This window comes from Rhipicephalus sanguineus, chromosome 3 (genome assembly GCF_013339695.2).
Source record: "Rhipicephalus sanguineus isolate Rsan-2018 chromosome 3, BIME_Rsan_1.4, whole genome shotgun sequence".
NCBI classification, from domain to species: Eukaryota; Metazoa; Arthropoda; class Arachnida; order Ixodida; family Ixodidae; genus Rhipicephalus; species Rhipicephalus sanguineus.
The window spans coordinates 26,953,801-26,972,866 of record NC_051178.1 but is presented as its reverse complement, the minus strand read 5'-3'; the positions used below and the strand labels follow the sequence as shown (position 1 = coordinate 26,972,866).

The following is a 19,066-nucleotide window of genomic DNA, read 5'->3' as shown; positions in this document are numbered from 1 at the left end:
CCCGTTTATCGTAAGCTCACGGAAATTTTATTTCGCCAAAGAAAATTAACTATTTAGTGGCGGCGACAAACAACGCAGGCAGTATGTCACCAGTGCATGGATGTATATGTGGCATATATTTCTGGTGTACGATAGACTAGATATGCATAGCTGCACTGAGAGCTTCATTCTGTTCCACTGCCTGATATTTATCCCGTTGCTTTGTAAATGATCCCTCTTTAGGATTTCCTCACATGATTTTCTGTAGTGCATTTCTACAAGGGTTCGCTCAATGGCTACTCGTAGTAATAATCGGAGTTCAATGGTGCATCCTCATAACCGATGTGGTCAATATCAATTTGAGGTCGTCTCTGCTCGGGATAATTAGGGGCGGTAGTGACGCCGTTCCGGAGGCCGTAGCGTCCACCATACTCTTTTGCGACGCCTGCATACCAAATGTTTTGGGCAGCTACTGTATTCTGCGGCGCCTTAACAGGAACAACTTTGATGGGAGCTGCATTGAAGACGACGTCGGCAGAGTCCATAGGGGCTGTGCCAGGCTCGTTCGTGTTCACAACAGCGCGGAAGCCGTACTGGTCTGCAATGTAGTTCACGTGACGGAAGACGCCGTTGACATCTCTGTATCCGTATGCGCCTGTGTTCGTGTTCTGTGCGTCCGCCCTCTCAATTCGATACTGCTGGTTGCCCTCGTGGTCGGCGATGTTGTAGTCAAACTTATACGGCCTCCCAGTCTGCAAAGAATTACCAAATGGAAGACGCACAGTCAAAGTCAACCCAATAAAGCATGAACTGCAAGCGCCGAAAAACAGTTTTTTATAGGTATTCATAGCAATAAATAACAGGCGATCATAATGCTGGTGTTATGACTAGAGGCGGGCAAACAGCGGCATTATGTAATTGCCAGCAAAAATATTTGTGATTGCGAACCCCGAATAAAGAAAAATATGCGGCGCTGAATACCTGTCGGTTAATTCGCAAAGCTGCTGAAAAAATTTACTTGAAACATTCCGAAAACCACTATTAAAGTAACAGGATCAATGCCACTCTTCTTAGGGATGCCACTCTTCTTAGGCCACTCTTCATATGCCACTCTTCTTAGGGATGGGGTACTCCATTGATACGCAAGCAGAGCGTCGTATTAAGATTTAGCGAAGCACGAGAGGCACAAAAATTCATTACAAGAACAAAAAAAGCGTATTAATGTCGCAATTTTAACTCCTGTGCCTGGCCGAAAAGTTTATCTCAAGTTAGGTGACAAATTGTGTTCCTTACCAAACTTTCGAAATGTTAGTCATGGCATGAACGCTTATCAAAAGTGTAAATAGTAAATGACTCTTTTAAGGTCTTGAGCGCGTGCAGTCAAAAGATGCCAACATCAAAATAAGGATAGGACCCTCGCAACCTTTTTGTCAATTTGGTTTCTTTATGCCACCCGTAAATCAAACAATTAAATTTTTTCCGTCACCATTAGCTGCCACGTCTACCTGTATCCAACGGAAGGACAGGGAGGTTAGCCAGATGTCAGACCGGCTGGCTACCCTGTAAAATCAGGCGACTCTCATGAAAGACGTAGGGATTTGAGAGTGGCACGCACACTGATTTTGTTGGTAAACTTGTGATTAATTGTGTGTCACCTTTTTTTTCCTCGTCTCTAGATATCTTGGTATATATTGCCATCGACCTTCCGAAAGCTTTATGCCTCTACGCCTTCTTGCACTGCCTTCAGCATCGGAAGCATTGCAAAGCTTGCCGCATTTAACCTGGTATTGCGCTGTCTCCGGGATCGTCGCACCTTCCGTCATGCAATGACTTCGTGTAAAAACGTCAACACACCACGTCATGTCATGTGACGTCACAGTGACGTCAGAAATTCTGGCAATCTGCTTCGTCACGATGTTGTGACATCATCATCCCCCACTAGCACAAACGACACATAATCCGTCTTATTCAGTGATATAACGTCCAAACCGTCAGCAAGCCAGATCAAAGAAGTCAACATGAACAAGACAGAAAATCCTGCTATAAGGCGGACTATAATAAACATTTACAAGCGTCTTCTTCTTTATAATTTGTATCAAGGAATTAAACCAGCCGAAAACAGACGAACACAGGAAACGGTGAAGGAGACAGGAAAGCGGCTATAATTTGTGTTGTTCACGAATATATTTCTTCAGCCGTCAGCAATACGGATTGAAAAAGTCAACAGCAAGGATGCTAAACATGTTATTTCGGGCGCAATGCTTGAAACATGAAGATAGCACAGATAAATAGACAGATGAGCGCCAATCTATCAACTGTTTATTGACAGCAAAGGCCGCAAACCGAGAAAACTTCCGAGCATGTGCAGATGCGTGAAATAGTTACGTCAGAAATGTCATCACGAAAGCTGTCTATTAAAAAAAATTACACCATCTCCCACTAAAGGGGACCATGAGCCGATGCGAAGCCGGAGCACTTGCACGATCGTGTTCCGTTGGCGTTCCTTGGGCGTGTTACGACCTCGCGTCGTGGAACGCGAAGAAGGACGCTACGCGCGTCGTATCTTCCATCTAGCCTGGCCGTTAGTTCTCACAGGGCGAGCGGAGAACGCGGTCGACAGGCGGGCGAGAGGGGGGCAGCGTAGGAGAGGAGAGAGAAGGGGAGGGGACGCGCATGCGCTCGAGCTCATCGTGGCGTTGCGCAGGAGAGAATTTCGGCATGTCTAGCCCGCGTTTCAGTGGAAGTGTGGAAAGGGGAGAGAGGAAGTGGAGAGGGGTATGGGTGAGGGGAAAGGGCAGATGGAAAGGGGAGAGGGTGAGTGGAGAGAGGAAAGGGGAGAAGGGTGGAGGACAGGGGGAATGGTGAGGGGGAGGGGAGAGGAGGTGTGTGGGGAGGGTATGCGCATGCGCAGTAAGGGTGGTCACGCCGCACACCACCACCACCACCGGATTGAGCTCCGCCTTAAGATACTTCGCATCTAAAAGGATGGCTCAGATCCATATAGCACAATTTATGCGTGACTGACACAGGTGGACCCCTTTCCACTAATATTTAACGCGTCTAATAGTTCCCTCGCCATTTTATCCCTGCTCTTGACAATAATGTTAGCTTGCGTGAAACTTGTCACACATGCGCATGATTTAACATGCACCGGAAGATACGCATAATCATTTTTCCAATGTTATTGACATGCTCCCTCCGGCGGTCGTTAATACACCGTCCCGTTTGTCCTATGCAGGACTTGCCACAGCTCAGGGGAATCTCCTAGACGACACCATCGGCGCAACGCCTGAAAGGTTTCACGCGCCTTTTTTGGCACCCCTGTGGTTTAGCACGAGATATTCGCTGGCACAGCTGCGCCAGTTTATTCGGAGCAAAAAACACAACAGGAATTTCATACCTAGTGGCTACCTTCTTCAGGTTATGCCTCACCTTGTGCACGTAAGGCACCACCTGAGGTCTTGCACGCTCCCGTTCTCTCAAGTGCTCTTCCTACTGATATTCAGTTTTCTTAGCGATGATTAGGCCACAGAATTGAAGAGAGTCCAAGGGAAGCCGGCCTTTTCGAGTCTGCCAATCTGAGTGCAAAGGCTAACCTGCATCATTTGCGGCAAGTAAGCACAACAAACATGATCAAGATATGCCCCGTGCCTTACAATAAAATGGTAGACTTTGTTTTAGATGCCTTTAGGACAAATGGGAAAGGACTAAATTTCACTGATGTACTTCCCAGTCCCACCAACAATTATTTGCAGTTTTTAGATATTCACCTGGCTGTGAAAACATGATAATGTTTGTTGTGCTTACTTGCCTGGCAGTGAAAAAGCGCTATTACTTTACGATTGCGCGCATTCTAAGACTGTTAAGCGTGGCATCGCTCTGCATAGCCTTTAATCTGCGCTACGCAGGTAGTATTCGCTAATGATACAGGTTAGCTTTTGCACTCAGATTGACAGACTCGAAAAGACCGGCTTCCCTCGGACTGTCTTGAACGAAAACTGGCTTCCCTCGGACCGGCTTCCCTCGGACTATCTTTGCTACGAAAACTGAAAATCAGCAAGTACTACAGTATGGGAAAGTTGGTGCATTGTGATATCGTATTGGTATAGCGAAGCTCAGTTTGAGCATAAAGAAAAGAGGCTACAGCGGAGAAGGAAACACAGGCAACAGGATGAGCGCTAACCCTGTGCTCATCCTGTTGCTTGTGCTTCCTTCTTCGCTGTAGCCTCTTTTCTTTATGCTCAAACTGAGCTGCGCTATACCAATATGAAAATCAGCACTTAGGAAGAGCATTTAAGAGAACGGGAGCGTGCAAGAACACAGGTGATGCCTTACGTGCACAAGGTGAGCCAAAGCCTGAAGAAGGTGGTCAGTAGGTAAGGATTTCCTGTTGTTTTACCCGCTCCAAATAAACTGACGCAGCTGTGCCAACGAATCTCTCGTGCTAAACCACAAAAAGAAGCACGTGAAACCTTTTGCGCGTTGTGCCGAAGGTGTCGTCTACGAGATTTTCCTGAGCTGTGGCAAGTCCTACATAGGACAAACGGGATGGTGTATTAACGACCGCCTGAGGGAGCATGCCAAGAGCATCGGAAAAAGTGATTATGCGCATCTTCCGGCGCATCCTAAATCACGCTCATGTGTGCCACGTTTCGCGTAAGCTAACATTATTGGCAAGAGCATGGATCAAACAGCGAGGGAACTATTAGAAGTGTTTAACATTAGAGGGAAGGGGCCCGCCTGTGTCAGCGTTTTTTTTTTTTGTCACACCTGAACTTTTTTCTGCCAGTTTCCTTTCAACTATACCACGGATTCTAATCATTTTAACACGAAAGTGTTTTATGCCGGGGTCCACCAAGTACGTCCGTCACGGATATGACGTTGATAAAATGGAGGCCAACAGGTGAGAAAGAAAAAAAGTCACAGTTTCGCCGCAAGGGCGAAGCAATGAATGCGATAGCAAGAAAAGCGGCCCGTGATGGACGCGCTGCGACTACCGTGCGTCCATCACTACCCGGCAGCTACTAGACAGTTTTAATTTCACGTACGTAGGGACTTCTCATACGCAAACGTGAAAAGTACACGTACGTTACGTGCACGACATCTGAAACGCTTTTAGCTACACGCACGCGACGCGCGGTGAGAGCTACCACGTAGCTCGATCTGCTGAGAATCATGAACACTGCGGTAGTTTGTTCGAGCGCCCGCGCGAGCAGACAGCGGAAGGGCAAGGTTCTCGCTGCGCAAATATAAGAAGCGAGAGAGCTGGCCGACGCCTTTAAGTGCGCCCGCGCGCTCCTAGCGCCATCTCGCTGGTAATGAAGAAACGCCTATACGCGCCTCCGTCTCGGAGGATCGCAAACGGTAAAGGGTGTGTATGTAACTAGAGTGACCTAGAATAGAGTGACCTAGAATAGGGGGAGTGTCCAAAGCGCCGGCTCCCGCGTGGGCCTTTTGCCGTGAACTCCCGCGCCGCGCCGCTGCTGCGCCGGACCCGTGGGCTTTCCGCGCTCGGGAAGCGCGCGGAAAGCGAGGGGCGTCTGCTACGCGCTGTAGTTTTTTGCGCCGCGTTTCCACACAGGGCACTTGAAGTCTACTTAACCTTTATAATGCGGTGCGGAATGGAGCTTATCCATCTTTAAGCGTTGTGTTAGCGCTGGGGCAACAACAGGATGCAAAAAATCCTGTGTCAAGCGGCATCAGCGTGGCCTAGTTCCGGTCACAGAGATCGAGAACGTTAGTGCGTGTGTAAAAACGCGCAAAACGGACACGCACAAGCAAGAAACGAAAAAAAAAAAACATTATTCGCACGAGTAATCGGGCAATAGCATCACGCATGCACGAATTAAGAGTAACAAAAAAAAAGTAAATTGCACGAGCAGTCGGCTGAAATACTTGCGCGCAGTGACCGCTTCACACTACGAACGTTTTACTCATGGTCGCCACTGGTTTGCTAGCCATATGCACACCGCTTTATTCGACAATTCATTATCCTCCACTAGCTCTTTATTATGGACGGAGCACACCGGGAAGACGCAAGGGAAACAAAAAAAGTAAAAAAAAAAAGAGTAGAGACGGCCATATACGACCGCAATGCTGTTGGCTTATTTTTGCTTTTGAGCTAGCGTGCAACAAGGCTCACCGTGCGCAAGCGTTTGAAAGAGAAGCAATGCCAGGTAAACTAACTTTATTCCACAAGATTTTGCATAAAAGGCGTAATATAGAAAATGCTTTACAAATATCCAGATATCGTGCAACAAAGCTACAAATGCCCGCATTCTTGCTGTACAAGCTGCCTGAACGAAAATACGGTAAGGAATTGACAAATAAAATTGTAATATCTCAATCACTTCAGAAAATTGTTGAAATGCAGAGATCCCTTATGTACCTAGCCTGCAAAAATGCAACAGGCGGTTATATATATATATATATATATATATATATATATATATATTATCGCCCGTTGCATTGGATCGCTGACGCCAGTATGAAACGTTGGCGCGAGATGCGTGCATTGCTTCAAGCCTTCACCATACGAAATGAAAACAATTTCAAACAACTTATTCTCAACGTCAGATGTTTTCACGGTTCTCGGAGGTTAGCGTTCGCCCGGTTCAGAGACTTTACAAAAAGATGTGGACGAGTAGTTAATAAAATACAATTGTTTCCGCGGCAGTTGAGTGCGCGCCAACAGGGCACCCGACCGCAATTTCCCGCTTTTTCCTGATGACCTCAATATAGCGTCCACCACAATTTCGTGCTGAAGCTCCGGAGTACTTAAATAGCGAGTCTGGTCACCTCTTGAATAAATATTAAGAGATGACCAGACAGGTAAAGCAAGCCTCTTTTGTCCCGCAGACGCGTGCAATCAGCTGCTCTGAACTGAGAATCACGTTTGTTTTCGGGCGATCGCTTGTAACGTGAAGTGAGGCATACACGATGATGCACTGTTATCGTTTCATTTACTTTTATTTGTCTTGTTTTTTTTTAAGGTAGAGCCTTAAATGCCTCATCAAACACGAAAATTGACCGTCGGCGTTCCGCGTAGCCAACACGAGTAATGCACAATATCATCACGCGATGACGTCGACAGAACTTGTGACATTACTATGACGTCATTCAACGTGACATCATATGATGACGCTATCACATTACACGGTCGCTTTGCATTGCCTCCGTGATCGGGGGCCGGCAATGTACACAGAGGATAATGTAAAAGCAGGTGAGGTGCAGAAAGCTTGCAATGCATTGGATCCTGTCGGCAATCCGAAAGCACGTTATGTACAGAAGGAAACTTTCGGAGAGGGGCGAGGGAGGATCAATGCATCGACTGACGAAAAAGATGGCTTTCGTTTTCGAGTCATCTCAGGCGAATGCATAATGTTTTTTTCTTCATGTAAATTTTTCGCATACATTTTACCTATGCGGTCAGCTCTTCAAAATGTATGGGTAAGTCTAACATGTTTACATCGATACAGGTGACCACCACGTTTTTTTTATAACCTGACGGAAACAAATCGTCAGACCACACATCGTCATAATTATTTCTGGTTACAGAAAGCGGGTTTGCGCGCCACACACCATATCATTATTGTTAGTCGTTACGCAAATGGCAAGCATGTCAAGTTAATGATGCCATGACCTATCGGTCGTGTTGGGCACACGTACATTCGTGCCCCTCCATGCTAATTTTCGTGTATACCACGTGAACGAGACGCGAGTAATTTTTTACTTTTGGTACCGCGGCCACGCCGACTGACACATTCGGCTTCGCATGAAATGGCTTGAAACAGCAGAGCGCCGGAGTCAGCCTTGTAAAACAAATGGAATGCGCGAAATAAAAGATAGGACATGAAGGGTGCAAACGTGTTAGCATGCATGAGCTAGTTACTATACGTGCATTATGTGCTACCCCGTTCTCCTGGTTATCTCCAGTTTATTCTTTCCTGCAGCAAGTTTTCGTTCGTCATTCCAGACGAAAGTAAGTTAAGCGCCTTTTCTCAATCTGAAGTGCGCGCAGGATGCGTTCCTCAAACAGCCGCGGAAGTGTGGAGCAACGCGGTGACAAACCAGCTGAAAGAATATATACAAAATCCCCGTTTCACAACACACAAACTAACAAACGCGTTTTCTGTGTGATGAGTCGCTGCTGTATTATGTTGCAGTGACGCAGTATTAAATATTGCCCGAATTTCTGCAACTTCAGCTAATAGCGGTCAAAATATCACGCGCGTAGCAGACGCTCGCCGCTTTGACGCGGCTTCCGCCGCGGAGAAAGCCCACGGGTCCGGCACGGCAGCGCCGCGGCGCGGAAGTTCACCGCAAAAGGCCCTCGCTCCTCCCATGTATTCGCGCGGCGCTTTGGACACTCCCCCTATTCTAGGTCACTCTAGTGCAGCTCAGCTTCCACGTGCACCAACGGGATTTCTCCGCCGCCGACTGCTTCAATTGCGAGAGCACCGACTAACAGAACTGCTGCAATACGCGTTGCAGAAAGGACGCGATATCGACGGGCGAATGTCATGCCTTGGTGGAGCAAGAGCAGCGCCTGCGAGACAGAGGCCAGCGGGACGCACGCGTTTGCGGCTCAGGCTACGAACCTCTACCTCTCGTGTTGCTGAAGCGCAGTGTGTGTTATGTATGCATGAGCACAGGCGTCGGCTACCCATTACTAGAAAGCGCACCCTGCCGTTTCTCTCCTTAATTGACGACGCTTTGAAGAAGTGCATACCGGGCACCAGTGTTGATTATGAGCTCGTTGATATCATCCTTACGCGGGATTCACGATTCGCTGTGTCTAAATATAGGTTCACACCGTCAGCTACCACAACGGTTTAATCATGATCATGGGCGTTAGTCGTCGCTATAGAGATGTAAAGAGTAAGGTGCGGACCGTCACTTTGATTCATGTGCGGTGCGGTGAAGGAAGGAGCCGTGCACGATAAGGCTGGTATACAAGCAACATATATTATCAAGCAGAAGCAACTTTTGAAGACAATACACGCATAATAGATATCCCCAAATACACTTCAAACGAAAATGTCAATACGCGTGGAATGTCCTAGAGTGATGCGCTCACATTCGTTGACATCCTGCTCACGTCCCGGGTAAACGTCTGCAGCACAGCAGGCTGACCGTCGACCGTCTCAGCAGATAGACGAGACGTAGCGGCGCGGCTAGGTGAGCAGCAGGGTGAGTGGTGGTGGACCACGCGTTCAGGCAGGCAGACCGGAACCAGCAAGCGCAGGAAAGAAGCAGGCAGGAACCGGCCAGGTACCGGGCAGGACACGGACACCTTGGTCACCAGCGCCCGCAGGAGCGCGACCCGTCAGGAGGCTGCCCAGCGGTTGTCCCGGGTAGCCCTCGCGAACGTGGCCTCTCGAACGCTGTGCCTCCGTGGCCACTACCGCGAGCTCCTTGCTTCTTCTTCCTTTTTTTTTCTTCGCCGCCACCACCACGCGCTCCATTTTTGTCCGCAACGTGTCGCATTCCTCGCTGCTGTCCTCGTCTTCTTCACTATTTCACCACAAGAGACATGCTCTCAACATGTGTGCATCCACGTCAAACGGCGCTATAGTTGCCAAACACGAATAGACATTGTACAAGCTGTCATATATCACTACATAATAAGCACTACTTCTGTGAAGACACGTTTCACTTTCGTGTTATACCGATTCGTATGACGGAGGGATCACCCATGTTTTTTTTGGTGGCGGAAAAAACAACATTTATCTGTGTTGCACTGTAACGCTGCACTGTAAGGCACACGCCACCGTTTGTGCCTTGCACAACGGGAGTTGTATACCAGCTTCCTTTTTCCTGCGGTCATTTTTACATTGGGCAAGCTGGCCGTTGCCTCAATGTAAGGCTGTGCCAACACAGGCGTTCATTGGACGGCACTGCGTACTCGCACGTTGCTCGACACTGTGCACAACACGGATGCACCCCCAACTTTCATGACACCATATGTATTTTCAGGCATAACAATCAAGCCACTAGAGAAATTGTTAAGGCTGATCGCATTAACAAAAAAAGGCAATCTATGTGTAAGCATGCCATCAATCGCCCTGCATGACGATGAAATTTGTTTCCTCAATCGTTTCATCACATAAGGAAAAAAAATAAAGTGTACATGTGATCATCGTTTCGTAACCGTTTCTAATCTTTACAGCAACACATGTCTATGTATCCTGTCAGCTATCAATGATGTAAGAGCACGTGGTACTTGGGGAAGGTTTAAATAGTGTATGTTCTTTCTAATAAAGTTAGTTGTGATAAGGCGCTCTATTGTGTGTAGTCTTTCCTTTGTCCCTTGTTTTTGCGCCACTCGTTTCGAACATGCATCACCAATTCCAACTTGCCCAGGCATCAATTCGTCTGCGTGCTCGTGTCGTGATTCCCATAGACTATGAACGCGGCTGTGAAGGGCCTATACTTCACTGCGTGTACAACTTGCGGGCCCAAATGCAAGTATGTTTCTGTTGAGCGTTTGTTATGCTGACTGACGGTTAGGCCTAGTCCCTGAACATTCCCTGCGGAGAAATGCGCGCCTCGTCTTGCGTGTGGAGTGCTCTTGCAAAATCCTTTCTTCTGTACTGGAAAGATGGACGCGGCCACCTTGATGTGCGATTACTTTTCTTTGGATTTACGGATTCTGTATAAACCACACACTTTGTTCATTTTTTGAATGTATGTTAATTTTCGTGGGGGCATTGCACTCTGTATTTGAGAACCATAAAAAAATGAACCGAAGAAAATGTTTGGCGTTGGACTACGGGTTGCACGTGCGACATGTTTCAGCAGTACGTGCCTGCGCAATTTATGCACCATACATGATTAAGCGGTCCTCTTTTATTACTCGCTTGATGGAATTCAAGGTAAAAATTAGCTTAAGCTGCGTGTGCCACGTAAGAAAGGGAATTTACGCATGTGTTAAGTGCTTCGTCGTGTCACTGCAACAAACTTGTGGGTAAGAGTATCTTCATAGCGACAATTTAATAGTTCGTCCTTTTTTGCACAGAACGGTACGCATGTAACGAGAGCCTGGGCGTGCTTTTCTATTAGATTCGAATTTCTGAGGGCATGATAGCCAAAGGCGCCTTTTGAGAAGAGGAGATCGGCATTTTTTCGCAGTGCTGGGATGAGACTTCGCCTCGACTGTCTCGACTCACGCGCTCGAACTGGTGGCTTATGTTTTCTCTTCACTGTTAACCTCCTCCTTCCTCTGTAAGCCCGATACCTGTTAGAACAATCAGGAAGTTCTCTAGCACATCGCTTGTGCTTAGTTAATTATAATATGCTCGCTCTCAGTCGCCGTACCGTGTTATCGAGAATCACAGATAGGCGAGCTAGTTGGTTTGGATTCATAATGAAAGGACAAGGGGGCAGCGCTAGGACGAATATAAAGGACGAAATGAAGACAGGAGAGGTTGACCTTTTTACGCCGTACCCTATAGGAAGTAATGTATATACCAAAATTCATTTTTTTCGAATTTATTTTAGGTGGTACTTACCCTAGATGTTTAGAATCAAGCTGTGCACCAATTAAAGTATGACTTCTCCATTAATGGGGATAATTGTTGTTTTTCCTATGAATAAAGATAGATGTCACAATATTTTAGGTTTTCTGTTTTCCTTGCGGAATTTAAAAAAAAACAAAAGGACAAAACTTATTGAAGCAGTTGTGAACTTCTGAGAATGTGTGTTTGTTGGCATCGTCAACAAACATCACCGGAGCGCCCTGGTGAGCCGTTTCGGCCATCATCGTCACGCCTTGTAATTTGTACGTGTCATTCATTAGGAGGTATCCACGTGACGTCATTAGCAAGGGGCGCTAGTGTAATGGTCGCCATATCTGTGCTCGCTTAACTATGTACCTGATTTTAAGCTGCGCAGTATTTCTTCTGTTAAAGGTGTGAACATGCGCTTTACAGCCATTATTTGTGTAGCTCGGGCCTATATTTAGGCATTTATTACTTAAATAAGCACCTCATTTTATTCTTTTGCCATTGTTCTTTTGTGCAATCTTCGAACATAGGTTTCCACTGCCACTATTTATAAGTTTGTTCTTAGAGAACTGATGTCTGCATCACAATTGCGGCCTTTTCTCTGTATGTTGCTTCATTACTCAGTTCTATGATACTGTTCTATCTAATTGGAATATATTATGGGAGCACCGTTCGCGCAACTGATTTCTTGCTGATTGTAAAGTTTGCGCATTTAGCGTGTGTAAACACATAGCTGTGCACGAATATTTGAGAAAAAGTTTGTAGCCAGTGAGCTTAAATATGAGTTCTTGCCCCGCCACGGTGGTCTATACATATAGTGGTTATGGCGCTCGACTGCTGACTCGAGGGTCGCGGCATTGAATCCCGGCCACGGCGGCTGCATTTTCGATGGAGGCGAAAATGTCTGAGGCCCGTGTACTTAGATTTAGGTGCACGTTAAAGAACACCAGGTGGTCGAAATTTCCGCAGCCCTCCACTACGGCGTCTCTCATAATCGTATCGTGGTTTTGGGACGGCAAACCCCAGATGTTGTTATTAATAAATATAAGTTCTTGCTCTCTTATCACTTGAGTCGTGTCACTTTTATACTATAGTGAGCACCAGGGTGTCGGAACGAAATGTTTTTCGTTTCGGTTTTAGTTTCGTTCCACCGCAAAAAGTTCCGTTTCGTTTCTGTTCTGGAACGAAAAAAAATGTTCCGTAACGGATCGCAACGGTTTAATTTGTATGCGAAAATTCGAAGTTTAAGGGGCACTAAAGACAAAAAATCAATCTGTTTAAATCAATAAATTGTGCTCTGAGACCTCTAATGTAGGGGTGTGCGAAAAGTGAAATTTCATCTCGAATCAAATTCGAATCGAATAGTGCCGAATAGCGGCCAAAATATCGAATATCGAATCGAATATCGAATACACACTATTTTATTGAAAATAGAAAGAAAAAACAAAGAAAAAAATCGGCTCATATCCTCGAGCAGATAACACGGTGAGTGTCTGCTACCAATAGACTACAAACTGTCATGCAGAAACACAAGCAGTGCACATGACCTGGCTTCAGGCTCTCTCGCCATGATGTTAAGTGTTTCCTGCAGTTGAAAACGTGCGCTCACTGGGCACCTGAGTAGCAGGGATGGGAAGGTATCGCAAAGCAATTTTGGCGATAACTTAATGAAGTGCAGCTCAGTCCTCTTTCCAGTATTTCAAAAGATCATGCTTTCTGGTGGACATGGGCTCATCGAAGTATTTTTTAAGCGTGAACAATTTTTCACATGTGTAGCCAACCACCGAGGGTTTCGCGGGCCAATGTCGGGAAGTTTTACGGCGCTTGCGGCATAAGCGACCGAACTATGCAAGAAGTCCGTGTCTTCGTTTTGGGAGCGAAATTGTAAAAGGCTTGACGGTTCTCTCGTGTTTTTGACGCGCGGAAATGACATAATATCCTATAAAATAAACTTGGGCTCGCCTCTGATCTAGAATATCGGTGAAAGTTTTAACAAATGGCCCACTGTATCGACGTTAGAGTTAGTTCTAGCTACGCAAACCGAACCAAGTTTCACATTTGGTCTTTGTAGCGTTTTAGATATTCGTCCTGTCGAATTATTGGAACCTTCAAATACTAGCTATTCAAAATTCGAATCGAAATATTCGATGAAATATTAATCGATTCGAAACTCGAATATTCGCACACCCCTACTTTAATGTCGTTAATTTCGCCATCATATGTTTATTAATAGAGGAGAAAATCAAGTACGAAGTTTCATTTTTAAATTTCGCGTCGAATACTCCCCGCGTGACATCACGGATTTCAAAGAGTATTTATCGTATTTCGGCGCCATTGGCTCCACAAAATTACTCTAAACTTGGCATGTTAAGTCTACGGCCCCCTCAGAGGACAATGTACCTCATTTTTACCGATTAAGAACTATAGTCCCTAGTAGGCGCCGTCAAAACATGTGACGTTACGGCGATTGGCGCGGAAACTTCAAGGTGGCGTCGCCACCCACATTTTGTTTTTGCGCGTTTTCTCGCTTACTAAGCGTCTTCTCGCAGCAAGCGTGGCGTTTTTGGTATCGTGAACGAGTACTTTACTAATATGAGAGAAATCGTTTTGCTCTCTGGTGCCCCTTTAAGTCAAAAGGATAGACTGTTGGGCGAGTTGCTTATTCATTCTGGAATACCAGTCCCTTTAAGGTAATCATAAAAAACATTGGTGTGCGCAGGCGCGCTTGTGACGTGCGCTTTGTATATGTTCCCCCAATTCTTTCGTAATAAAATCAGTTGGTAGTGAGCACCCGTCACGTGTTCTCGTTTTTCTTGCTCTCTGCTTTTATTTCCAGACGAGGGATAGTAGCTTGGTGACATATCTCGCGCAGTACAACCAATCTACTAATTCCCATATGGGCAGTTCTCCCGCTACCTACAGTATTTGCAATGTCAGCATGTTTGAATGAATGGGGACGTTTTAATTTTTTTTAAGCTTAAATGTGTTAATGCTAAAATGAGGACATAGCGTATTTTTATACTGACAAAAGTAGTATTCCAGAAGACTAAGCAGTTTTGCCACGCGTCTGGAGCGGTCGTGAATATGGAGAAAACTAAGATTTGGGTAATGGGGAACAAAACTGTCTAGATCTGCCGGTATTAGTTGGAAGAGTGCACCGCTCGGGCACCTTGTGCCTTTGCATCGAATACGGAACACTGGGCCGCACTTCTCGTCAGCACTCACGCTTGTCACGCGCGCATCGCAAGCATGGATGGGGCGAGGAGAATTATCTGTGTTCGCCTGTGCGCAGGTATGCAATGAATGCCTTGTCGCAAATGTTATTTACGTGTGTCAGGTACTAGACTGCTCATGACATAAAGATCAAGCTGTGCATAGAGTATTCGTCACATTCGTGTGGGGGTATCAATGGCAACCGACGCGCAGGGATCATTTGTTTCTCCCTTCAGTACCTGGTGGGATAATGCATTGGTTTGTATACTAACTTATGCCTCGGTTTGTAGTAGGTGCGTTGTTTATAAATGTGCCGTGCTTGCAATCAGTCGAGCCATTCTAAAATAACTGCTTTATTGTTAAATTCGAGGCTCTGACTTCCGAATGTTTGAAGTTCGAAAAACAGCACGTAGGCGAAAGCGTGCTCCATTTTCGGACAAAGACGTAATCCCATTCCCATTGCATTTGGTGCAAAAGGCGCTGAATTTGATTTCCATTCCATTCCGTGCAAAAGGCGCTTAATTCCATTCCGATTCCATTCCAGGGTCGCGAAAATGTAGAATCATTCTGGAGTCATTCCATTTCTGGAGTGGCAACTCCGCAACACTGGTTAGAAGCAACACTGGTGAGAAGTGACCGGTTGTTATTTTACTCTTATGCCGCGCTATTCGCACCTAAAACGAAATCCAGGGGGCACTGCAAAGTCAGACACCGCTGTGGCAAAAGTGTGCGAACCACGAAAGCTCGCCACGAAGTGTGGTGGAGGGACACAAGGCGGACACTCACGGCGGACACTCATGGCGTTAGAAGTGTGTGACTTGTGCATTCTGATGTGTGTGTGTTTTTAACTCATGTTTTCTTTTTCTTCGTGTTTTTTTTCAATATCGCCGGGACACTTCATTGAGTCCACCCGTTGCAAAGGGTACTTGGCCACAATATCTATCTATCTATCTATCTATCTATCTATCTATCTATCTATCTATCTATCTATCTATCTATCTATCTATCTATCTATCTATCTATCTATCTATCTATCTATCTATCTATCTATCTATCTATCTATCTATCTATCTATCTATCTATCTATCTATCTATCTATCTACACTGGCAAGGATGGCGGCAGCAAGGAGGTCCATTGCGGATTGTTGCTGCTGGAAATAGCGTGTTTCCTAGATTGCAATGTGAAAACGTGGCGTTTTGTCGAAGGTGAGAGTGTACTTGGTGCCGAGTACCTCATTTTGGTTGTCGCGCAGGGCAACATCGACGATAAAATAAATGTTGTTGCACTGTTCGTGTAAACGTCTGACGTGAATCGAACGCACAAGAAATCCCAGTGAGGCTGCGAAGTGTTTTCGTTTAGCCTGTGATCCCCGATGGCCAGTCTTCCTGCACTGCTGGCTTTTTCGCGAAGTGCAAACGCCTATCAACCGCTCTCATCTACTGCTTGGTAAGTGCTGCTGCGCTGTCACGACCCGTGTCAATCGGCAAGGCGGAAAAACTGTTCGGTAGTGTTTTGAAGGTAGGTGGGCTAACGCATTCTGTAGTTGCCGGTGGGTATCGTTTATAAAATGCTGATTGCCTAGAGCTTCACGGCGACACGTCAGCATTTTGCAGCGACTTTGTCAGCCGGTTACTTTGTCGCGTCCTTGAATAAATGTGATCAAATCCAAAGAATGAAGCGGTGATGGTAGACCGAGCGCAATAACATTGCATGTACATACAAGAAGAGGTGGGGAGAAACAATGACTACTAACAGCTGACGAAAGGATAGCAGGAAACTTATTCACCATATTTTTTTCAGTGCGCAGAGCCTTATTGATTTGTCTGTGCGTCTATGTGTCAGCTGATGAGCATACGTGAGCGGAATTGTGGTGCCCGCAAATTCTACCTACCTGCTGATACAGCAGTGTATCGTTATAGGTAGGTGTAAATTTCCACTTTCCTAGCTCCCTGAATCCTACGATGAGACATCAGGCAGGATATACCAACGTTAGTAAGTTAGGTTGGGCTATACCACTTACGCGTGCCCAGAAGTCAAGTAAATCGAGCCCGCAACATCTAAAGAGCAAGGCTTAATATAGCAAGCATCTCAGGCTTGCTTTGACGGCACGCAGTAAGCACGCTGACATCAGCACGACGAAGATCTCAATTTTTCCCGCCGCTGTAGCACAGTACGGTGATTGGATGCTGACACTAGAGAGGCTGTGTCGATCCCAGTTGCGGCGGTCGCATTTTGATGGGGGTGAAATGCTACATGCATGCGTACTGTGAACTTTCAGATTCCCAGCTAGTCGAGATTATCCGGAGCCCCCCACTACGGCGTCTCTCGCAGTTTGTATCGCTTCGTGACGTTCCCACGAATCGATTCCGATTCATTCCAGCCGTGTTATCCTTGGGATTCGTTGATGCGGTTCGAAAAGTGCAGCAAATTTTTAGCACAGCGGCGTAACGCTTGTTGCTGAAGTGCCGAGAACAACCATCGTCGGAGTAACTTTGCTGATGTGGAGGTTGGTTATTTACGCCGTTCTTCATGCTTCACTCAAAGAACGGAAACTCGTGAAAAGATAATATCCCGCCTTTCCGCCTCGCTGATGTGCATATCGAAACGCAGAAAAACTGCTTCGCAACGTATTTTTTGTTTCTTTCATGACGACGAATCCATCCGCCAGAACTTCTACCGCACGTACAAAAGTGAATGCCGAGCGCTAAATGAACCTCAATAGCCTGTTTCGCGCTCTCTCCGCAAGGTGGCGTAATGGCGCAAATTATTCGCGAATATTACATATGTTAACACGATTCCTTGCCCGACAGGACGCCTGTATGTAGTATTTTTGCGAAGGAGTTACAAGCACCAGAGTGGCACTGTAATGGAAGACCCGAAGGCCATGCAGAGGACGCGGGTTAACATCCCATCCGACCCTACAAATTTGTTTCTGATTTAATTTTTTCTTATTTCACGCGATAGCGATCACGGACACCGGCGGCGGCGGACAACTATGACGCCAAAATCAGCTGTTGTGATCTCATAATAGCTTTCGCTGTAACAGCCTTCAGCGCTGACAATGCCCTCTCCACTTTGGCCTGCGGGACAGGCGCGCAAAAGTCCACTTGCGTTAATATAAACATCTCTGGTTGCCACTGTTTTCGTTTCTCGCACAATTTCAGCATATCTCTGCTTTGAAATTCGTGCCTGAAGTACACCCTGAGACATGCTCACATTGCATGACCTCAGTTGTTCCGGATTGCGAAGTTTTCTCGTGAACCGAAAAACGATTGAAAAAAATTTTGGTTTCACTACGGAACGAAATAACAGATAAAGCTTCGGTTACGTTTTCGTTCCGGTCAAAAATATCGTTTTTATCGTTTTTTGTTTTCTGTTTTAGATCCGTTCCGACACACTGGTCTGCACACAAGCTTATTGCCATATGTATAAATGCAGGCAGCTCTGCTTTTCAAACATCATTTTCCTGCTGTGAACAGCGGTCCCAAAATACTTGCGGGTTTTGCATGGCCGGGCTTGTAATTTGACTTGTGATATAATAAAAAATACGACCACTGTACATGCGCCTCCCACATCATTTAATTACGAATAACCTGCTAGCAGCCGCTCGTTCCCCTCCCCCGAATATGTACCAGAAAGATAGTGAATATTCTGGGAAGGGCGACGAAAAAACTAGGAGCATAGGAAAGGGCGACAAGGTGAGTAATGGAGAGGGGGCATAAAAAAAGAAAATGAATGTTACGATCCGGATTGTAGAAGGATTCTAACCCTACTTTCAAGGCTTGCGGTGTTCGTTCAATATCCCCTTAGAAGAGCAGATTTCTGGAATGTTCTTTAAGCAGGATTGTAGAACTTTTAAAAGTGGCATACCGGCCGGACATTAGCAGAGATATACGACTGATGCAGTTGGATTAACGTATTTAAAAAAACTTCTAGAAAACCTTCTTTTCGTCCTGGTCAATCCGCACAGCAGCAGCTTTATATCGCTTTTGTGCTAACTAGGTCATCAAATCGTAATATCTGCTCACGTGACTTTTAGCACCATTTGAGTTGACGGCGCCGGTCACTTTTCTTGTTTGATGAGGCCTTTAAGGCTTTTGCTTTACAATATAACCCTTCACTCGAACCACAGCCACGAATTTTGTACCTATTTGCGGAGGCATTTATACCAACTCATTTTATAGCAGTTTCTAGAAATTATATTGCTCGAATTTTAATTTATGACTACTTAACGTCCACTACTTCATAAACAACCGTTACCTTAACCCATTCCATCGATTTTTAAGCACACCTTTTATGAGTTACAGATTTCGGTGGCGACGGCATCGAAAGCGAGAAGCCCGGCGCCGGTGAGTGTCCAGAAATG

The 19,066-nt window shown here is 46.0% G+C and overlaps 1 protein-coding gene across 1 annotated transcript in view; it reads right to left on the bottom strand.

Moving 5' to 3' along the window:
• Positions 1 to 275: 275 nt before the first annotated feature.
• LOC125757794 (uncharacterized) overlaps positions 276 to 19,066 on the bottom strand; it is a 29,679-nt gene continuing 10,888 nt past the window's right edge. Inside the window, exon 2 of the mRNA XM_049413955.1 lies at positions 276 to 731. Coding sequence (XP_049269912.1) covers positions 276 to 731 — 456 coding nt within the window. The remainder of the gene's footprint in view (positions 732 to 19,066) is intronic.